The sequence below is a fragment of the Plasmodium vinckei genome (genome assembly GCF_900681995.1).
Source record: "Plasmodium vinckei vinckei genome assembly, chromosome: PVVCY_05".
Classification (NCBI taxonomy): Eukaryota; Apicomplexa; class Aconoidasida; order Haemosporida; family Plasmodiidae; genus Plasmodium; species Plasmodium vinckei.
The window spans coordinates 760,143-780,764 of NC_051297.1; the positions used below are offsets into that span (position 1 = coordinate 760,143).

Sequence of the window (20,622 nt, forward strand, 5' to 3'; positions counted from 1 at the left end):
ATTTATATTTATTAAATATAAATATAAAATAAGCATATAATATAATTATATTTAATATATATAATCATTATATGCTTATTTTATAATTAAGTAAGGTATTATTTTATACATATAACAACTTTTCAATATAAGAGGCGTTCTATTGTATTTTGATATGTGTGTAAATAAATGTTATGGGAATATTATATAAAAATATTGTGAAAAAACTATTGTTGTTAAATTTAAATAAGTGTAATACTTTATGTGTGTAAAAATAACAATTTATTGTGTGCTTCTCGTAATATACATAGGTAAATAGAGTATAATTTCCGTGTTATTACCAAAGGTTTTCAATAATCTTTCAATGTCTCTAATATATTTAGATCTTTATAGTGATAATATATATTGTTTGGATATTTGTGTGTACTAGCCTAGCATTAAAATAAAAACACTATCCTTATAATTATAGAGAGTAAAAATAAATACAAATGCATATTATTTATTTTAAGCATAAATAATTTGTGAAAATAATTTTATATCATCATTGGACCCATTTGTTAAAAACGTAACGTTGTATTATACTTAAATTTTTGATAAATAAAAAACTATATATGTTTTGTTAAAATTATAAGAGAGTTTCAAACTAAATATCGGAACCTTTTTATAGATTTAATGTTAATTTCCGTAATTTGTATACTATATAAAATAAATTTATATATATTAAGCACCATAGTAAAAAATTTTATGTCTATTAAGTCGGTGTTTAATACCACCAGAAATGATAGAGATGTATTTTTATGCTAGGTGCCATTCATTTTTTTATAATACTATAAATAAAACATAGTATGATAAATAAAAAATAACAAATAAAAAAATCACGTGTAAATAATAAAAGCACTACTAAATAAGTGTGTTTTTCTAAAATATGTTATAAAAGTATAATATTATTAAAATGAGTTATCTTAAATATATATAATATAATGTATATATCTAATGTTTTTAGGTATATCGAAATTATTATATAATTTTAAGATGCGTTATCTTAAATACATATAATATAATGTATATGTCTAATGTTTAGGTATATCGAAATTATTATATAATTTTAAGATGCGTTATCTTAAATACATATAATATAATGTATATGTCTAATGTTTAGGTATATCGAAATTATTATATAATTTTTTTAGGTATCTCATTTATGGTATTAATATTTAGTAACCTGGTTGATCTTGCCAGTAGTCATATGCTTGTCTCAAAGATTAAGCCATGCAAGTGAAAGTATATGCATATTTTATATGTAGAAACTGCGAACGGCTCATTAAAACAGTTATAATCTACTTGACATTTTATTATAAGGATAACTACGGAAAAGCTGTAGCTAATACTTGTAAAAGTACATTACTTCTCGGAGTAAAAGTACGTATTTGTTAAGGCATCCAAGAAAAAATGATATTAAAGGAATTATAACAAAGAAGTTACACCACAACAAACGTTAGTGTGTATCAATCGAGTTTCTGACCTATCAGCTTTTGATGTTAGGGTATTGACCTAACATGGCTTTGACGGGTAACGGGGAATTAGAGTTCGATTCCGGAGAGGGAGCCTGAGAAATAGCTACCACATCTAAGGAAGGCAGCAGGCGCGTAAATTACCCAATTCTAAATAAGAGAGGTAGTGACAAGAAATAACAATATAAGGCCAAATTTTGGTTTTATAATTGGAATGATGGGAACTTAAAACCTTCCCAAAAATCAATTGGAGGGCAAGTCTGGTGCCAGCAGCCGCGGTAATTCCAGCTCCAATAGCGTATATTAAAATTGTTGCAGTTAAAACGCTCGTAGTTAAATTTGAAAGGACTATAAATATTGTAAGTGATGTGCTTGGTTGAGATTCATCGTGACTTTGTCATTGTACTCACCTCGTCGTCCTTTTAAATATAGATCCCTTTTGAGAACCCAATGAGTCATCGCTGGGTTCTCGTTACTTTGAGTAAATTAGAGTGTTTAAAGCAAATATAAATTGGTACAATTTACTATGTTTGAATACTATAGCATGGAATAACAAGATTGAATAGGTCAAAAATTTTTGTAAAATTTTTCTTATTTTGGCTTAGATACAGTTAATAGGAGTAGATTGGAGGCATTTGTATTCAGATGCTAGAGGTGAAATTCTTAGATTTTCTGGAGACAAACAACTGCGAAAGCATTTGCCTAAAATACTTCCATTAATCAAGAACGAAAGTTAAGGGAGTGAAGACGATCAGATACCGTCGTAATCTTAACCATAAACTATGCCGACTAAGTGTTGGATGAAAATTTATAAATAAAACTATCTTCTTTAAAGGAATAGTTTTTTAGATGCTTCCTTCAGTACCTTATGAGAAATCAAAGTCTTTGGGTTCTGGGGCGAGTATTCGCGCAAGCGAGAAAGTTAAAAGAATTGACGGAAGGGCACCACCAGGCGTGGAGCTTGCGGCTTAATTTGACTCAACACGGGGAAACTCACTAGTTTAAGACAAGAGTAGGATTGACAGATTAACAGCTCTTTCTTGATTTCTTGGATGGTGATGCATGGCCGTTTTTAGTTCGTGAATATGATTTGTCTGGTTAATTCCGATAACGAACGAGATCTTAACCTGCTAATTAGCGGTGGGTACGTGATATTCTTCGAAGGTGGACTAACTATAGCGTTTTCGGAGATATGGTGCATAATCATTCGGTTTACCTTTTGTTTTTTTGTGTCATGTTCTTTCGGTTTCGTTGGGTTTTTTCCCTAGTAAGGATGTATCCCCTTTATTTAATGCTTCTTAGAGGAACGATGTGTGCCTAACGCAAGGAAGTTTAAGGCAACAACAGGTCTGTGATGTCCTTAGATATACTAGGCTGCACGCGTGCTACACTGATATGTAAAACGAGTACTTAAAATTATATCTCTATGGTAGATAATCAAATTCTACGTATGTTAGAGTATATTTTTCCTACACTGAAATAGTGAAGGTAATCTTTATCAATACATATCGTGATGGGGATAGATTATTGCAACTATTAATCTTGAACGAGGAATGCCTAGTAAGCATGATTCATCAGATTGTGCTGACTACGTCCCTGCCCTTTGTACACACCGCCCGTCGCTCCTACCGATTGAAAGATATGATGAATTGTTCGGACAAATAAATAAATATTAATTTTAATTTTTTTGGAAGGGCCGTAAATCCTATCTTTTAAAGGAAGGAGAAGTCGTAACAAGGTTTCCGTAGGTGAACCTGCGGAAGGATCATTTTTAGTACCATGGTATGGAATCTTGATGCATATGCTTTATGTGTTCAAATTTATAATGGTGTGGTAACAGATATATAGATTGTGGGATATATGTTTTGTAATTTAATATTCGATGTCATCATATAAAGAAATATATTTTAATATATCAAAATATGTATACCAGTCGTGTTAATGCATAACCTTAAGTATATTCCCATAAAAAATATATTATGGGCCCATTTCTTCATAATAAGAATTATAAAGTGTGTGTATTAAGGTACCATATCCTTGAGTCCTAGTATATAGTGTACGGCGCCAATCTGTTTGGTATTTTTGGGGTTGATTATATTTCTACATGTTTTCCGAAAAGTTAATATGAAAAGGGTATAATTAATTTCAAAGGTATTAAGCACGGTGCTCTACGCATATACGCTACCAATACGACACATCAATTTTTTACATGTTAATATGTTTGTGTATTTTGTTTGAAATGTTTTATTTCGATAATACAAGTTCAAGGAAAATATAAAAAATTTGAACACAATCTTAACGATGGATGTCTTGGTTCCTACAGCGATGAAGGCCGTAGCAAAATACGATAGGCAATGACAATTGCAGTTATTGTAAAACAATGAAAATTGATTACTGTGAATCATCCGAACGCTGAATGTAAACTACTCCCAGCCCTTTTTAAGGGTTATGTGGAACTCTTATTCTATACTTGACATCAATATAATATCATTTTACACAGGGATAGGTGCTTTCTATATATTTAGATATATAGGGCATATAATATCCATGTTAAATCTGATTTGTGGTCGACGGGGCATAGAGATGGTTTATATGTATATTGTTTGCACTGTATATCAAAATATACATGAGGGCATGCTTGGGGAATGAGGTGTAAAATTTAATGGCTACCGTATGACATACTATACCCAAAGGAATTTTACGTTGGTCTGAGCGGATCACGTAATCGACTACTATTTTGAGCTCGCTTGGGAGGGTTGGAGGAACACAGCGCAGAGTGGGTTTAGGGCGGGCCGCATTGTTGTTCGGTGGACTCGAAAATAGGGAACTCATACTTTTTTTGCCGAGTGAGCCGCAGGTATTTAAAATTCTTTTGAAATCTAGGTTTTCAATTGGGTTTTAATTAATTCGAAGGGGGGGTGGGTTGTGCACGGAAGCCTGGTAACTCGCGGTATATAGGTTTAAAGAGGATGGGCTAACTATATATAGAGGCGCATTTTGCCCACCGGACTCTTGTGGCATGGGCGCACGTGATAACTAATGTGAAAATTTTATAATAATTAGAAATAATATTATAATTTAATAACTATAAAAATATTTAGAAATATTTAAAAAATCACAAAATTTTACGCATTAATATTTTATTAATGTAATCAAGTGCATAAGAAAAACAAAACGATATAAATATAATAATTAGGAAATAATATTATAATATTATAATTAATAACTATATAAACATATTTATAAATATTCAAAAAATCGCAAGATTTTTACGCATTAATATTTTATTAATGTAATCAAATGCATGAGAAAAATGATATAAGATAATTTGATATAATTATGATGCTAATAATGCTAAGCGAATATATGATACAATCTATGTTATTACGTGCATATTTATATGCACATTGTAACAAGCAATTGTTACAAGTACATAATACTTAAACATTAAATACTGTAACGCCATAGTGTTACTAGCACAGAAGTTATAAACGGGTATATCTATTGACCAAGGTTATAATAGACAAACATAAGTGCTACAAGACATATTATAATCGGTGCTGTAAGCAATATATTGTTGAAGGTGAAGATTATAATTTGGGTTAGTGCAGTGTTAGGTGTCATATATTATAATCAAAGTTATACGTATACTGTTAGAAACATCTGAGTTAAAAGTATATAATGCTAAAGTATATGTAATTAAATTTATCTATTTATATATTTAATAGCATATATTGTAGAATATATTCGTGATGGCTTTAAAAGGTATCAAATCAAAATCAAAATTACCAGAAAAATATAGGTAAAATTCATGATAAAATGCATCAGAATGCAGCTTTCAAGTAGCTAACAACTTCGACTAATTAACAACTCTAGCCAACAACTAACGAAATAATAAGTAAAGTAAACAGTTATCTATAAGAAATATGAAGGATATACATATAAACTATGTAAAAATTCAATATACAGATATACATATAAACTATGTAAAAATCTAATATACCGATATACATATAAACTATGTAAAAATCTAATATACCGATATACATATAAACTATGTAAAAATCTAATATACAGATATACATATAAACTATGTAAAAATCCAATATATATGTTAATTTAGTTTATTAATTATAATATTATAATGGGAAATATATAATTGATCCTGGAGTATAGAATAAGAGAGCATATCCGCCGAATTTAAGCATATAATTAAGCGGAAGAAAAGAAAATAACAATGATTCCTTTAGTAACGGCGAGTGAACGAGGAAGAGCTCAAAAGGAAAATCCGCTTCATGGTGAAAACTATGATGTGGAATTGTCTGGTTAGGGTTTATTTATTCCTCCCTATGCTTTGTTGGGTACGAAATTAGTAGGAATACTATTCCATAGAGGGTGAAAGGCCCGTAGTTCCCTACAATTATAGATGGAGATTACTCCCTGTAGAGTAGTGTTCTTTGAGATTGGAGCGCAAATTCGTGTGATATATTTCACATAAAGCTAAATATTTGTAGGAGACCGATAGCAAACAAGTACCGTGAGGGAAAGATGAAATAGCACTCAGGAATGAGATTTAAATAGTACCTGAAATCGTTAAGGTGGAACGGATTGAGAGATATATAACGTAAGATATAATTAAATGCTAGTCGGCGGGCTTAGCTTTAAGAGGAAGGAAAATTATCTATCTTATTAAAATAAGCAGGAGTGAACTTTTAGGATAATTAAAATATGGCCAAGTATTCTTTATAATCATAGTATGATTAATAAAGTTTTCGTATCACTCCGCTAAAGGTTTATGCGAGCTATTTTGATATATCCAGTTTACTGAGGTGTAATAAAATTTGTAGGAGTGACGTCCATACATATTTAAGTTGCTTTTAAAAACTATTTCTCAACCCACCCGTCTTGAAACACGGACCAAGGAGTCTAACAAATGTGCGAGCGTATATATATATGTTTTAAATATACTATAAAGAAATTATACTTTATAATTACGCATAATTAATGTGACCATTTTTGGCTTAAATGGATGTAGATTATACTGAAATTAAATAATATTTAATTTCATTTGAAGTATATGCATACAATGCCTGTTAGCAATTATGCTAAATTGAGTAAGAGTATATTTGTTAGGACCCGAGAGGCTTTGAACTAAGCGTGGTGAGATTGAAGTCAAATTTTTTTGATGGAGGATCGAATTGGTACTGACGTGCAAATCGTTCATTTCAATCACGTTTAGGGGCGAAAGACTAATCGAAAAGCCTATTAGCTGGTTATTTTCGAAAGATCTCTCAGGATCGCTGGAGTTGATTAATATAATTTTACGAGGTAGAGATAAAGATTAGAGGAATCAGGGAAATATGTATCCTTGACCCTATTCTAGATCTTACAATACGTAACAAGGGATTAATATCTTAACTGTATTTTTTCCACTTATAAATAAAATAACTCCAAGTGGGCCATTTTTGGTAAGCAGAACTGGCGATGAGGGATGATCCTAACGCTTGGATAAGGTGCCTAAATATTCGTTAATAGATACCGTTAAAGGTGTTGGTTCGTATTGACACTAGGACGGTCTTCATAGAAGTCGAAATCCGCTAAGGAGTGTGTAACAACTCACCTACCGAATGAACTAGCCCTGAAAATGGATGGCGCTAAAACGGATTACCGATACCGAGCCATAGAAAGAGACCAAACTAGAAGATTTACGCCCTTAGTAGTTTCTTAAATCTTTCTATGAGTAGAAAATCGTGGGGTTTGTGTAGAAGCAATATGCGTGAGCTATTGTGGAACATATCCCTAGTGCAGATCTTGGTGGAAGTAGCAATATTCAAATGAGAACTTTGAAGACTGAAGTGGAGAAGGGTTTCTTGCCAACTACAATTGTACAAGAGTTAGCCGCTCCTAAGGGAAAGCTGAAAAGCATTTAAATGGGGATTTGGTGCTTCAAGCAATTGTTGCATTTTTTCTCTGTCCCAAAAGGGAAACAGGCTAATATTCCTGTGCCTATGTCAATGTTATGTATAGATGATGGTAACATAATTAGAGTGAACTTCTTAACGTAGGTTTTTCTGCCGACATGCGTTATCTTTGCATGTTAACTCTTAGACGAACCTTGGAATCAATTTAATTGGAGAAGAGGTCTGTTTAATTCCAATTCAGAAGGTTTTTAAGTGTGAATTATTTTATAATTCTCATTTAAAAAAGTTCTGTTTTGTAGCAATAGTAATTCGAATTTGGATTATCGGTATGTGAAAACTACCCTTGAAAAAAGAGGGGAACAGCTATATGTAATGGGTATATTTTGAATTTTCAAGAGAGATGTATATTAAAGTGTAATGGTTTGTAATTAAGCCTACAAATATTGCAATTTGTATATAATTGCTTTTAAATGATGAATATATTACATTATGATAGCATATATAACGACAACACATAGAGCGTACCCACAACCGCATCAGGTCTCCTAGGTTAGTAGCCTCTGGTTAAATAGAAAAATGTAAGTAAGGGAAGTAAGCAAAATGGATCCGTAACTTCGGAAAAAGGATTGGCTCTGAGGGCATAGAGTAAATATTTTTAATTAAGATTTGAAAATGTAATGTAAAAGTTATGGCGTATGCGCTATATGCGTTTACATTATTTACTTTCTATGATTTTTTATTTAATAGTTATTCGGAACCATATAAAGTCCCTATACTGTGACTCTTTATCATGGGTAGGCCCTTTATATGAGGAAATCATGCCAACTCAGAACTGAAACGGACAAGGGGAACCCGACTGTTTAATAAAAACATAGCATTGTGAAAGCCAGAAATGGTATTAACACAATGTGATTTCTGCCCAGTGCTTTGAATGTCAAGTTGATGAAATTCAATTAAGCACAGGTGAACGGCGGGAACTATAACTCTCTCTCTTAAGGTATCCTATTGCTCGTCATGATTTTGTGACGAGACGGATGGATTAACGAGGTTCCCACTGTCCCTACTTGCAATCTAGCGAAACCACAACCAAGGGAACGGGCTTGGTAAAATCAGCGGGGAAAGAAGACCCTGTTGTGCTTTACTCTAGTCTGGCTTTGTGAAACGACTTAAGAGGTGCAGAATAAGTGGAAGCCGAGATTGAAATATATTTTTGCGACAATGAGATACCACTACTTTTAAAGTTGTTTTACTTATCTATTTACTAGGATACTATATACATACTAATTACTGTGTTGAAAGATAACGCAAAGTTATCTTATTATCCTACACCCAGGTATATAGAGACATAGCCAGGTGGGGAGTTTAACTGGGGCGGTATATCTGTCAAATAATAATGCAGATGTCCAAAGACAAGCTCAAAGAGAACAGAAATCTCTTGTAGACTAAAAGGGGAAAAGCTTGTTTGATTTCTATTTTCAGAAAAAGTAGAAAACGTGAAAGCGTGGCCTATCGATCCTTTATTATTGCAAAATTACAAGACTTGTTCTTTACTATGCATATAGAGGTGACTGAAAAGTTACCACAGGGATAACTGGCTTGTGGCTGCTAAGCGTTCCTAGCGACGTGGCTTTATGATATTCGATATCGGCTCTTCCTATCATTGGGACGCAGAAGTCCCAAAGTGTCGGATTGTTCACCCGCTAATAGGGAACGTGAGCTGGATTTAGACCGTCGTGAGACAGGTTAGTTTTACCCTACTGATGAATTTTATTATTTTAATATATAATATATTGTGACAGTAATCCAACTTGGTACGAGAGGATTAGTTGGTTCAGACAATTGGTACAGCGATTGGTTGACAAACCATTGTCGCGAAGCTACGTCTGTTGGATAATGGCTGAACGCCTCTTAAGCCAGAACCCATGCTGATTAAACAATATTATTCGCTCTTTTTTGTGACCTTTTACTACTTAAATGTAAGAGAGAAAATATATGTATTCATTACCAATATATGGTTGAATATAACTATTCCTATGGTTCATAAGGACGCAAATACGTTTCCTTTTGGATAAAAAGAAATTTAACAACAAAAAAGATATACACAAATTGTTGACGACTTTTATATCTGAAGGTGCTGTAAATATGAAAGAAAACCCTGCTTTACGATCTGTTGAGGCTTACCCTTCTTGATAAAGTGTAATTTTTATAAAAACCAAATTTTAATATAATATAAAATGATTATTTTATGCTGTATATTAATGTATGCAACATAACATAATTATTTTATATTATATCTTACAATTTTAAAAATCAAACTTTTACATTTCTGATGATTGCAATTATATGACATGTGTGTTTTAAATCCTTATTTCTTCTTATTTTATATATGCCTTTTTATTATTATGTGTTTTGGACTTGGACTTAGGCTTTTTGTAGTTAATATGTGCAAATGTTTTTAACTTAACATTTGTATGGATTCTTAATTAAGCCCTAAGCCCTTAACAATTTTTAAAATCAAACTTTTACATTTCTGATTATTGCAATCACGTGATATTTTTTCTTATTTTTATATATGCCTTTTTATTATTGTGTGTTTTGAGCTTTGAACTTAGCCTTTTTGCATAATAATAATATACACCTTTTTGAACTTAGCCTTTTTGCATAATAATAATATACACCTTTTTGAACTTAAGATTTTTAATATAAATATATAAAACCATTAATAATTATATAAATATTAGTGTCCAAAAAATGCGGCAGATATTATCGCCATATGTCATGTGATAGTTTATTTGAAAAGCACATATTTATGTTCTTACAACAATATGAATTTTTGAAAAAGGCAGGAAACTAGTATATTATTTATTAGCTATATAACAATATGACGAAATTTATTCAAGTATTAATTTTGTATACTTTCGAATAGGTCAATCAATGGATAACTTATAGTAAATTGATAAAAACATGTATGTAATATTATAGTTTATCCCAAAATCGTAATTTTCACATACTTATATATTTTGAGGATATTATAAGAGAAGTTCATAGAGGGGAAATAACTTACACATGTAGAACTTGGTAATATTATTAAATAATATGCTTTATTAAAGAGTTAAAAATATTTGCAAATGTATATTTATAATTTAATTATATATAACATGAAGTTGTAATGTTTTGACATAAAATTTTAATTATAGTTAATTCTTTGGAATAATTTCTTGTCTTATTTTACATGACTTTTAACAATATAAAATGAAAATATTATTATATTAGACTGTAATATATTATAATACTTTTTAGGTATCATATTATTTTACTGTGTAAAATTAATAAGGTAATTTTATGAGCATGTTATGAAAATAATTAAATAAATGAAATAATAAAATTAGTTGTATAAATGAAATAATAAAATTAGTTTGTATGTATTAATTATAATATTTATTAAGTATATACTATAATTTTTTTATGATGTAGACTTTGTATATTTATACAATAAAGTATGTTTATAATATGAGCAAGCAATTGTGGGGGGGCATGTTTAACAGTATTACTACTAATTATTATATATTTGTGTATTTTTGGGGTCGTAAAATGTATTGTAAATAATTATATTTTTCAATTACATTTATGGATATCATATTGGTTATTCATTTAAATTGTCAAAATAATATAATTAATTTTAACTTATTTTTTAAGTTCAAGTTGTATTATTTATACAATTTATTGGCACTAACAAATATGGTATAGGAAATTATAAATGGGAGTTCATTTGAATATGAATAAACCATAATAATGTATGTGTGTTTTTAATTATTTTATGTGTAAACAATTTTTTATATAGTTAAGAATCTTTAATTGTTCAAAAAAAAATCAACAGTAATATTTAGTATAACATAACAACTTATTAATCATATGTGAATCGAATAAAATGTGGCACGCCACAAAAAAATAGTAATATAAATACAACAAGTTAAAAATATAATAAATAAAACGTATTTTAAAATTCCCATGCATATACAGGCACAAAAAATATATGCTATAAATTACATAAAAAACTTAATGTGTTGAATGAATAGGTTATTGACTCTATAGTTGTATGCATTATAAGCAGCTAAAACAAGACGAAAATATATCGAATTATGTTTTGTGAATAAACGAAAAAAATTTAACTATAATATATATTGCTATATATTATATATATATATTTAATTTGTTTATACATAAATAGCATTATGAATATATCGTTGGTACAACAAAATATTGTTAAAATTTATGCATTCGATTTTGTTTGATATGGATATTATTTCCATACTTCGAACTGTTTAGATTTGTAAATTTGTCATTTCTCATTTTATTTTTTATAATATCATCTCTTGTTGGACTATTTCTATGTGAATAATAATTTTTATAGTTTTTATTAATTAATTTTTTATTTGAATAAGTATGAAAATGGCCATTTCTGTTATAATTATTATTGTTCATGTTATGCTTTTCTCCATTTCCATAATAATAATCATGATTTTTATATTTTTTATAATGATATTCATCATCATTATAATTTTCATTGTATTTATTTTTATAATAATTTTCAGGGTGATAAAAAGGTTTTTTACCGCCACTTTTTGAATAATGTTCTTTTTCGTACTTGTTATAATCTTGATATTTTTTTTCATAGTCATTAATGTCTCCATTATCCCGTTCACTATTTCGTTCATGTTGTTCATTTTTTTCATCATTATTTTTTTCAGTATCATGTTTTTCTCCGTTGTATTTATTAAGTTCATCTTTATTATTGTTAGGGTTAGGATTATCGGTAAGGTGGCCATTGTAATTATCTTCATTGCTATTTTTACTCTTTAAGTTATCTTCAATTTTATATGTTTTATTTGTATTAATTTTTTCTTCTGAATTGGGAGGTGACGTAGTATTATTGGAAATTAATTTTTCGTCATCGTTCTTGATTTTTTTTTCGTACTTATTTATTATATGCCTATTACTACTGGTATATTTATTTGGGTATTTCTCATAATTATGTGTATATTTATTATCATAATTATTTCCACTTCTTTCATATCTATAATGCTCATTTCTATCATATCGACGATCTTCATTCCTACTATTATACTTATGATATTCATGCCTGTCATATTTATTACTATTATTGTTGCTATGAGTATATTTGTCATATCTGTTATGCTCATATTTAGTGTTATGTTTTTCATATTCTCCATACTTATATTTATTTTCATTTTGATGTTCATACTTAAAATCAAGTTTTTTGCTAAATCGTTTATTCATTTTATCTTGTTCATTATTACTGTGTCGATCGTATTTATCTGAGTGATGTGAATTATTATTTTTATTGAATTGATCATGTTGGTTATTAAAATTGCTTTCTTTTTCATCATTATCGTGATTATTGGTTTTATAATTGGTACTATCATATGATTTATATCTATTTTCTTTATGTCTTCTTTCTGATTCAATACTCTTATTATTTCTGTGTATTTTATTGTTATGTATATCATTTATTGAATCTTTAGAACGATATTCATGATGTTCTTTATGGTGATTATGATAAAAACTTTCTCTACGTTCTTCACTTTCAATAGTGGCTCTATTTTTATCATCTCGGCTCCTTTTATTATAATACCTGCCATCAGAATCGTCATTATTTTCACTATAAGATGAGTAACTATTTCGATGATAATTATGTTGATTCATAGTTTTATTATAATATTTGTTTTTATCAATTTCATTTTTATTAAGTGTATTATTATGATGCATTTTTTTATATCGATAATGTTTATCCTCATATTTACCTTTACCATATTCTTCTTTTTCAAAATAATTTTCAGGAGATTTATCCCTTTGGCTATTATCATTACTATATGATCTTTTTCTTTTAACTTGATGATATTTATCGTCGTAATATTTATCTTTATAATAATATTCTTTTTCCTGTTTATTATATTCAATCTCATCTCTGTCCTTTGGGTCATAACATTTTTTTTTATGATCACTTGAATCCTCTTCTTCTTTATTATAATCTAGCTTTTTGTTGTAATCTGTTTCTTCTTCGTCATCATCCAATATACATCGTTTCCTCTTACTTCTACTGTTTGTGTCAATAATAAAGAAACTACTTTCATCTTTACTTTCTTTATCTTGTAAATAATTATCAGTTTGTGAGTTTGTTTCTTCACTATTACTTTTTCTATCTGAGCTAATTGGGCGTTTCTCTTTTGACTTATAAGAATTTTCATTCCAATGTTTCGAAATATTGTTATGTTTATTTTTATTATTATCATATATATCTTGATCACTTTGACTTTTATCTTCCTCTTCATATATATTCGAATCTCCATCATCAACTGAAGAATCCTCGTTTTGACTTATATTATTATTATAATCTGTTATATCCATTTTATTTTTTTTATATTCTTTATGTATTTTGTTTTCATGTTTATCATCAATAGTATTATCATTAGTTGAATATTTTCGTTTTCTTTCTCGACTTTGTTCACCACTATTTCCATCAACTTCATTTGGAATAAAAGTGCTTCCACTATTATAGTTATATTTTTGTTTAATATTATCACTACTTTTCTTATCTTTGGATTTTAAAACATGATCCATATTATTATCCGTTGATAGTATGTCACTTTTTTTATCAACTTGATCACTTAAATTGTCAGGGCCATTGGGCATAATAGTTTGTTCATGGTTTAATTTTTCCAACTCGAATTTATATTCGTTTTGATCTTGATAGGTTTCTTTATCTTCTTCGTCATATTCATTATTTGATAATTTTTTAATCTTATTACTATTTAGTTTTTTTACAGTTTTAAAAGAATCATAATCATTATTAATATTATCATTGTTGGAAAGAGCTTTTGTATTTTTTGCAACATATTTTGCCTGACTTTTATTTCCTTTTTTTAATTTTTCAGGCCGTACTTGATCATTTATTATCATTTCCGATTTTAAAATATTTTTATTTGCAGCAATTTTCCCTTTATTTTTTTTCTTAATAGCATTATTTTTTGGATCATCATTTTTATAGTAATCAATAGTATTTTTATTTTTCTTCTTTAATTTTAGTTTACTTTTTTTACAGTTGTCATCATATATTTCATCGTCATCAGTTATATTACTATGCTTGTCATCCAAACTATTTTCATCACTGTATTCATTATTTTTTTTAATAGTAGTATCATTATAAAAATGATTATTTTGATTATCTAGTTGTGTTTGATAAATTTGTTTTTTTTTCCCTTTATTTTTATCATCGTCCAAATGTGTATATTTTTTAAATTTATACTTTAAGTTTGGAATTTGTAATTTTATATTATCATTAAATAAACTTATCTCATTAACAAATTTTTTATAATCATAATTAAAAACTTGAGTAACAACTTTTTTCATTTTATTTAATTCAATATTATTATTATTATCACTAAAATTAATATTATGAGCATAATTGAAGTATATATTACTACTTTCTATATCATTTTGTAAATCTTTATTAGGGTCGTCAACATTTTTTTTACTTTTATTATTAGTATTAGTAGAGTTCGAATTATTTGTAACAGTATTAGTATTGTTAGAATTAAATTCAGTAGGATTATTTCCATTTAATAAATCAATTTCTTCGTGGTTATAAAAGTAAATACTATTTTTATTTATTTCTTCAACATTAAATGTTAAAGAGGCTCCTTTTGAATATATAATTACTCTGCTACTTAGTATATGTTTTTTTAAATTTTTGGCATTTAATATTGTTGTTTTTATATGACTTCCATCATCATATTCATCATTTATATCATCATTATAGGATAGAGATCGATTTGAAACATTTCCTTTCGATATATTTGTATTTAATATGTTATTTCGATTTCTTATTAGTTCCTTAATAATGTTTTTATTTTCATTACATCGCATACTAAATGTTGTGTATTCATTGTTTTCATTTTTCTCAATTTTTTCATTCTTGTCACCCTTTTCTCTTTTACTTTCCTTCTCAGCTCTTTCGATGTCCTTTCGATTTCCAGTATTTCCTCCAATAAAATCTTTTTTTAATGTATTTTTATCATTACTTTTACCTTTTGAGTTTTTACTCTCATTATTTAGCTTTGGTTGTTGCACTTGTTGTTTTGCAGTTTTTTTTAAACTCACATCATTATTATTATTGTTTATTATATAATTTTTTAATGGATTTTTGGTAGGGATTATTTTGGTTATTTTTTTTCCACCTTTATTATTATTTTGAACTGACTTTGTATTTTCAATGACATTTAAATAATCATTAACCAAGGAATTTACATTCGTGTTATTTTCCATAGAATCATTTTTGTTATAACTTTTTTGTTTGTTCATTAATATATTATTAATATCGAAATTATTAGAATGATTTAGGATGGGTTCATTCATTTTTTCTATCGGAATTGTTTTCATTAATTCATCTGGGTAATACATTTGTGATGATAAGCTGTTAAAATAATTGACGCTTGCAATAAATTTTTCATAATTTGGTAATATTTTATTTTTTTTTTTATCACTATTATGTATACTATTTAAATTGTCACTTGTTTTTATTTGATTTTCCGAACTTAATTTATTGATGTCATCTCTATACGAATTATATAGTTTTTCATTTTCTAATTTTATAAAATTATTATTTATTTCTTTTTTAGCTATAGTTATATTTTCATCATTATATTCTTCAAATGGAAAATTTATAACTTCATTTGTACTTAATCTACTAAAAGAATTGCTTGTTTGTGTCAATATTTTATTATTGTTTGAAAATAAAAACTTATGATAATTTATACTTGAATCATTTAATAGTTTACTTTTCGAGGTATTAACTAAATTATCATTATTTAAATAATGTTCGCCAAATAATTTTTTTATGTTATTTTTTGAATCAGAAATAATATGAAGATCACCATTTATATTGGATTTTTCTTCATGTGAATTCAATTTAGTTGAATATATATAGGGATTATTATTATTTTGTTCCCCTTCCATGTGTTTATCAATATTATGATCATTGTTATCTTCTTTATTTTCTTCTAAGGTATCGGAATTATTAATATTTTTTTTTTTAGCTTCTTCATTAGATTTGTCGTAGTTTAAATATTTTCCCATTTTTTCTCTATTATATAAAACATAATTTCGCATTATTTCATATTTTTTTTCATTATAAAAATCGTTAGTACTATCATTACAATCAAATATATTATTGTATGTATATTTATCAATTTCCTCCTTTTCATTTTTAGGGGTAACTGCAGAATTACATTTGTTTGTATCTGCTTCGACAGTTTTCTCCACATCATTTTTATCAGTATCATTTCCTTTCCATTTATTAATTTTAAATTTATTCATCAGCATACTCCACACGCCTTTATTAGTTTGGGAGTCATCAGCGGTATCACATTTGCGCTCATTTTCACCATTTTCAACATGCTTTGTATTATTATGATCTAAATTTTGAAACTTTCCTGAATCTTGTATATGGGAATTGTCTCCTTTTTTACTTTGTTCATCTTCTGATTCATTAATTTGTTCTAACTTATCCTTACTATTGTCAGTTTTTTCGTAAATTTTATTATCACTAGTGGCGTGTGTTTTATTAAATTTGATCATGTCATTTTTGTTTGGATATAAATTGTAAGGGTAAATATCATAACTTTTATTGTTACTCAAATGATTGTAAAAAAATTGTGAATTTTTATTTCTATAATTATATATTTTATTTTTTTGAATGAATTTTTTTTTTGAAATTTTTACTTGTAAAAAACTATCTGATAAATAATTTTGATCATATTCATAATCAAAATAAACAGTTTTATTTTCATAACAACTATATGAACTTGATCGTCTCATAGAATTTCGATCCCTCAAAGTCCACAAATTTTTAGCAGTAGCATTATTACCATAACTATTAATAAATTTTATATATGCACAAATATTATTCCAATGTTGTTGATCTATTTTATTATTTTTTATCAGTTTTTTATAATCAATATTATTAGCAATACAGTATTTTTCAACATAATCATCATGATTGTTGAAGTTACTGTAAATATTGTTAATTTCATATTTATTCGTTAAATTTTTACAATTTTTATAATTTTTAGGTTTTATATTATATTTATCTACATTTTTTCCTTTAGTTTTTGTTTGTTTTGAATTTTTATCTTTGGGAAAATTATCAAGAATATTATTATTATCTATATTTTTTTCAAAGTTGTTTATATTTTTATTACCGAGATTATCTTCTACATATACTTCTTCTTCGGCATCACAATTATTATATTTATTCCAAAAGTTTAATGAGCAATACCACTCATCAGGTAATTGCGTAACATTAACATGTGCATCAACTTTTCTCCATTTTTTGCAATTTTCACATTGTACCCAATTTACTACATTATTTAATGGGCTAGTATTTTTTTCCAACTCATTTTGATTATTATTATTATCATTATTCATATGATGATTATTATTATTAATTAATACATTGTCACCATTATAACTATTTGAATTTAAATTCGCTTCGTTATATATAGTGGCATTGTTATTTTTATCACTTTTGTTAGTCTTATTTTGATTAAAATGAGACTGATTAATTTTTATATCATTAATTTTTTTTTTTTCTAAGTTCATTTCACTTTTTTTTGAAATATAATTTTTTATTTTATTAACATTGTGAATATATTTATTTGTTTCTTTCGAATGATTTTCATCTATAATATTACCATTTTCATCTTTACAAATATTTTGAAAAATTGAAATATCTTTATTATCATAATTTTCATATATATCTATTTCATTTTTTATATGATTAATTTCTTTTATTTTTTTATTTTTTTTTAGTACATCATTTGAATTTTTGTGTGTATTACTATTCAATGATGCTACTAAATCTTTTTCATTTTTATTTTTATCACTTGCTTGTTTTTTTGCTTTTTGTTTTTTCTTCAATATATTATTAACAATAGAATGCATAGATGAATAAAATGATGAATTATTATTATTATCATTTTTTTTATGCATTCTTATATTATCTCTAAAATTACAATTACTGTTTGTATCACTATAATAATGGGTATTAAAATTGGCTTGACTTTTGAAATGTCTATATACTTCTCCATCACTATTACTTCTCTTAAATTTGTTTAGATTTTTTTTGCTATATTTTGAATATGACATATTAATTGTATAGTTATTATAAAAATTATTATCATAATCATGTATGATATTAGTAAATCCATTGTTATGCTCACTGTTTATTTGTTTTTTTTTATGATTTATTTTTTTGATAATTTTAGGAAGGGATTTAACACCCTTTACAGAATAGTTTCCAAAATCTAAAGGTATATTATTTAAAAGAATTTCATTTTTATATTCTTTTTTATTAGTATTATATTTATTTTTTGACTTTTTTTTATCTTCTTTATTTTTTTTAATGTCATATTTATTTTTATTATTAATGTTCGATGAAATTATGTTATTTTCATCATTTTGATTAACAAAATTATCATTTCTTTGGTTTATATATATATTTAAATTATTACTGTTTTGTGAAATACTTTCTTCATTGTTAATATTATTTTGGTAGCTATTTATCCCATTATTGTTACTTACATAGGTGTTATTATTACTATTGCTATAAAATTCGCTTTCGAATTTATTAGCATTTTCTAATGAATCCACATTTTTATATGATTCAGTTGGAAAATTATTATTATTATTAGTAGTAGTAGTATTAGCAATAGTAGGAATATTGTTATTGTTTAAATTGTATTGAGGAGAAATAACAATTTCTTCCTCTATATCACATGAATTGTATCGGGTATCATCATTTAAACTACAATACCATGTGTTTGTTAATTTACTTATATCAGTATTTGAAGGTAGTTTCCTCCATTTTTCACATTTATCACATTGTACCCAATTATCGTTTTCTTGAATAGTTATATCCATATTCTTATTATTACTATTTGATTATTATATTTTTTTAATAATTTGTTCATGTTTTATTTTTTCTCCCTCATCATTGAAAAGGTATATGTTTTTATTATAATATATTGTATATTATTATAAACTTTTAAATGTTTAAGTAATTTATAACATTTACTTTACAATTTGTTTAATATTTTATTCTAAATTATTTTCATTATTCATTGTTTGTTCATTTTATTTACTTTTACTTTTTCAATGAGTATAATTTAAAATCAACAAGTATCTATACAAAATATACGTTATAAAAACTGTTTTATTTTTATTCTTCGTTTGGCAAACTATTTCAATGTTTTTTTTTGCATAGATATACAATGTCTATATATTTAAACTCATTCTATTAATTGTGTTAGGTAGTTTGTATCTGTTTTCCGCTTATTTGTTTGGTCGTTTATTTGTGGTATTCTTCCGAGTGTACGTTCCGTTTTACTTTGGTTTATGTTAGCTCACCGATTTGTGTGCTGTGCAATATTTTTGAATTTATAATATGCTATTTTTATAACAATAAAATAATGTTAATAAACAAAAAATAGAGATAAAAATAACAACTATGCAATATATTTATAATTATATAACATATAAAGTATTTTTTAATTTTAATAAAACAGTATATTATGTTGAATCAATTTTTCTTTGTACTCTTAAAAATGATATTACATTTCTTTATGTATCTTTTAATGCATTACAAATAAAAACAAAATTAAAAATCATATGAAAATATAGAAATAAACAAATATACATAATATATAAAATTATTTGCAATATATAACCTCAAATAGAGGGAATATATACATAGGTATAAATCATATTTGTCAAATACTAATTATATACATACATATATATATATATATTTAAAAACAATTTCATAATCATATTTGTTGTAAAAAATTTAGAATATAAAGGTACTGGAAAGTGCAAAGCATTACAATACTTTCTTTTTTATATAATATATTTCATCACTTACAGACACATACATTATGGTGATATAAAATTATGGAACTATATATATACGTATTGTGAAAAGATAAAACATATGAATATGTATATATAAACAATAATCAAATAAAATAACAGTTTAAATTGTACATAAAAAATTCAATACTGTTCAAAGAAGAAAAAAAAGTATGTATATATGGTGTTTCTTTTAAAAAGAAGTAAAACAAAATACTTAATTTTTA

The 20,622-nt window shown here is 26.6% G+C and overlaps 1 protein-coding gene and 2 non-coding genes across 3 annotated transcripts; 2 read left to right on the top strand and 1 right to left on the bottom strand.

Moving 5' to 3' along the window:
- The first annotated feature begins 1,199 nt into the window (after positions 1 to 1,199).
- Positions 1,200 to 3,261, top strand: PVVCY_0502170. The gene has a single exon (XR_552296.1). It is a non-coding gene; the product is annotated as a ribosomal RNA (ribosomal RNA).
- Positions 3,262 to 5,232: 1,971 nt separating this feature from the next.
- Positions 5,233 to 12,927, top strand: PVVCY_0502190. The gene has a single exon (XR_552297.2). It is a non-coding gene; the product is annotated as a ribosomal RNA (ribosomal RNA).
- PVVCY_0502200 (zinc finger protein, putative) lies at positions 11,675 to 19,408 on the bottom strand (the record flags this gene model as incomplete). The annotated part of the gene is made up of 1 exon (XM_037635041.1): positions 11,675 to 19,408. The coding sequence occupies one exon, from the start codon at positions 19,406 to 19,408 to the stop codon at positions 11,675 to 11,677; it is 7,734 nt and encodes a 2,577-aa protein (XP_037490227.1).
- Positions 19,409 to 20,622: the final 1,214 nt, after the last annotated feature.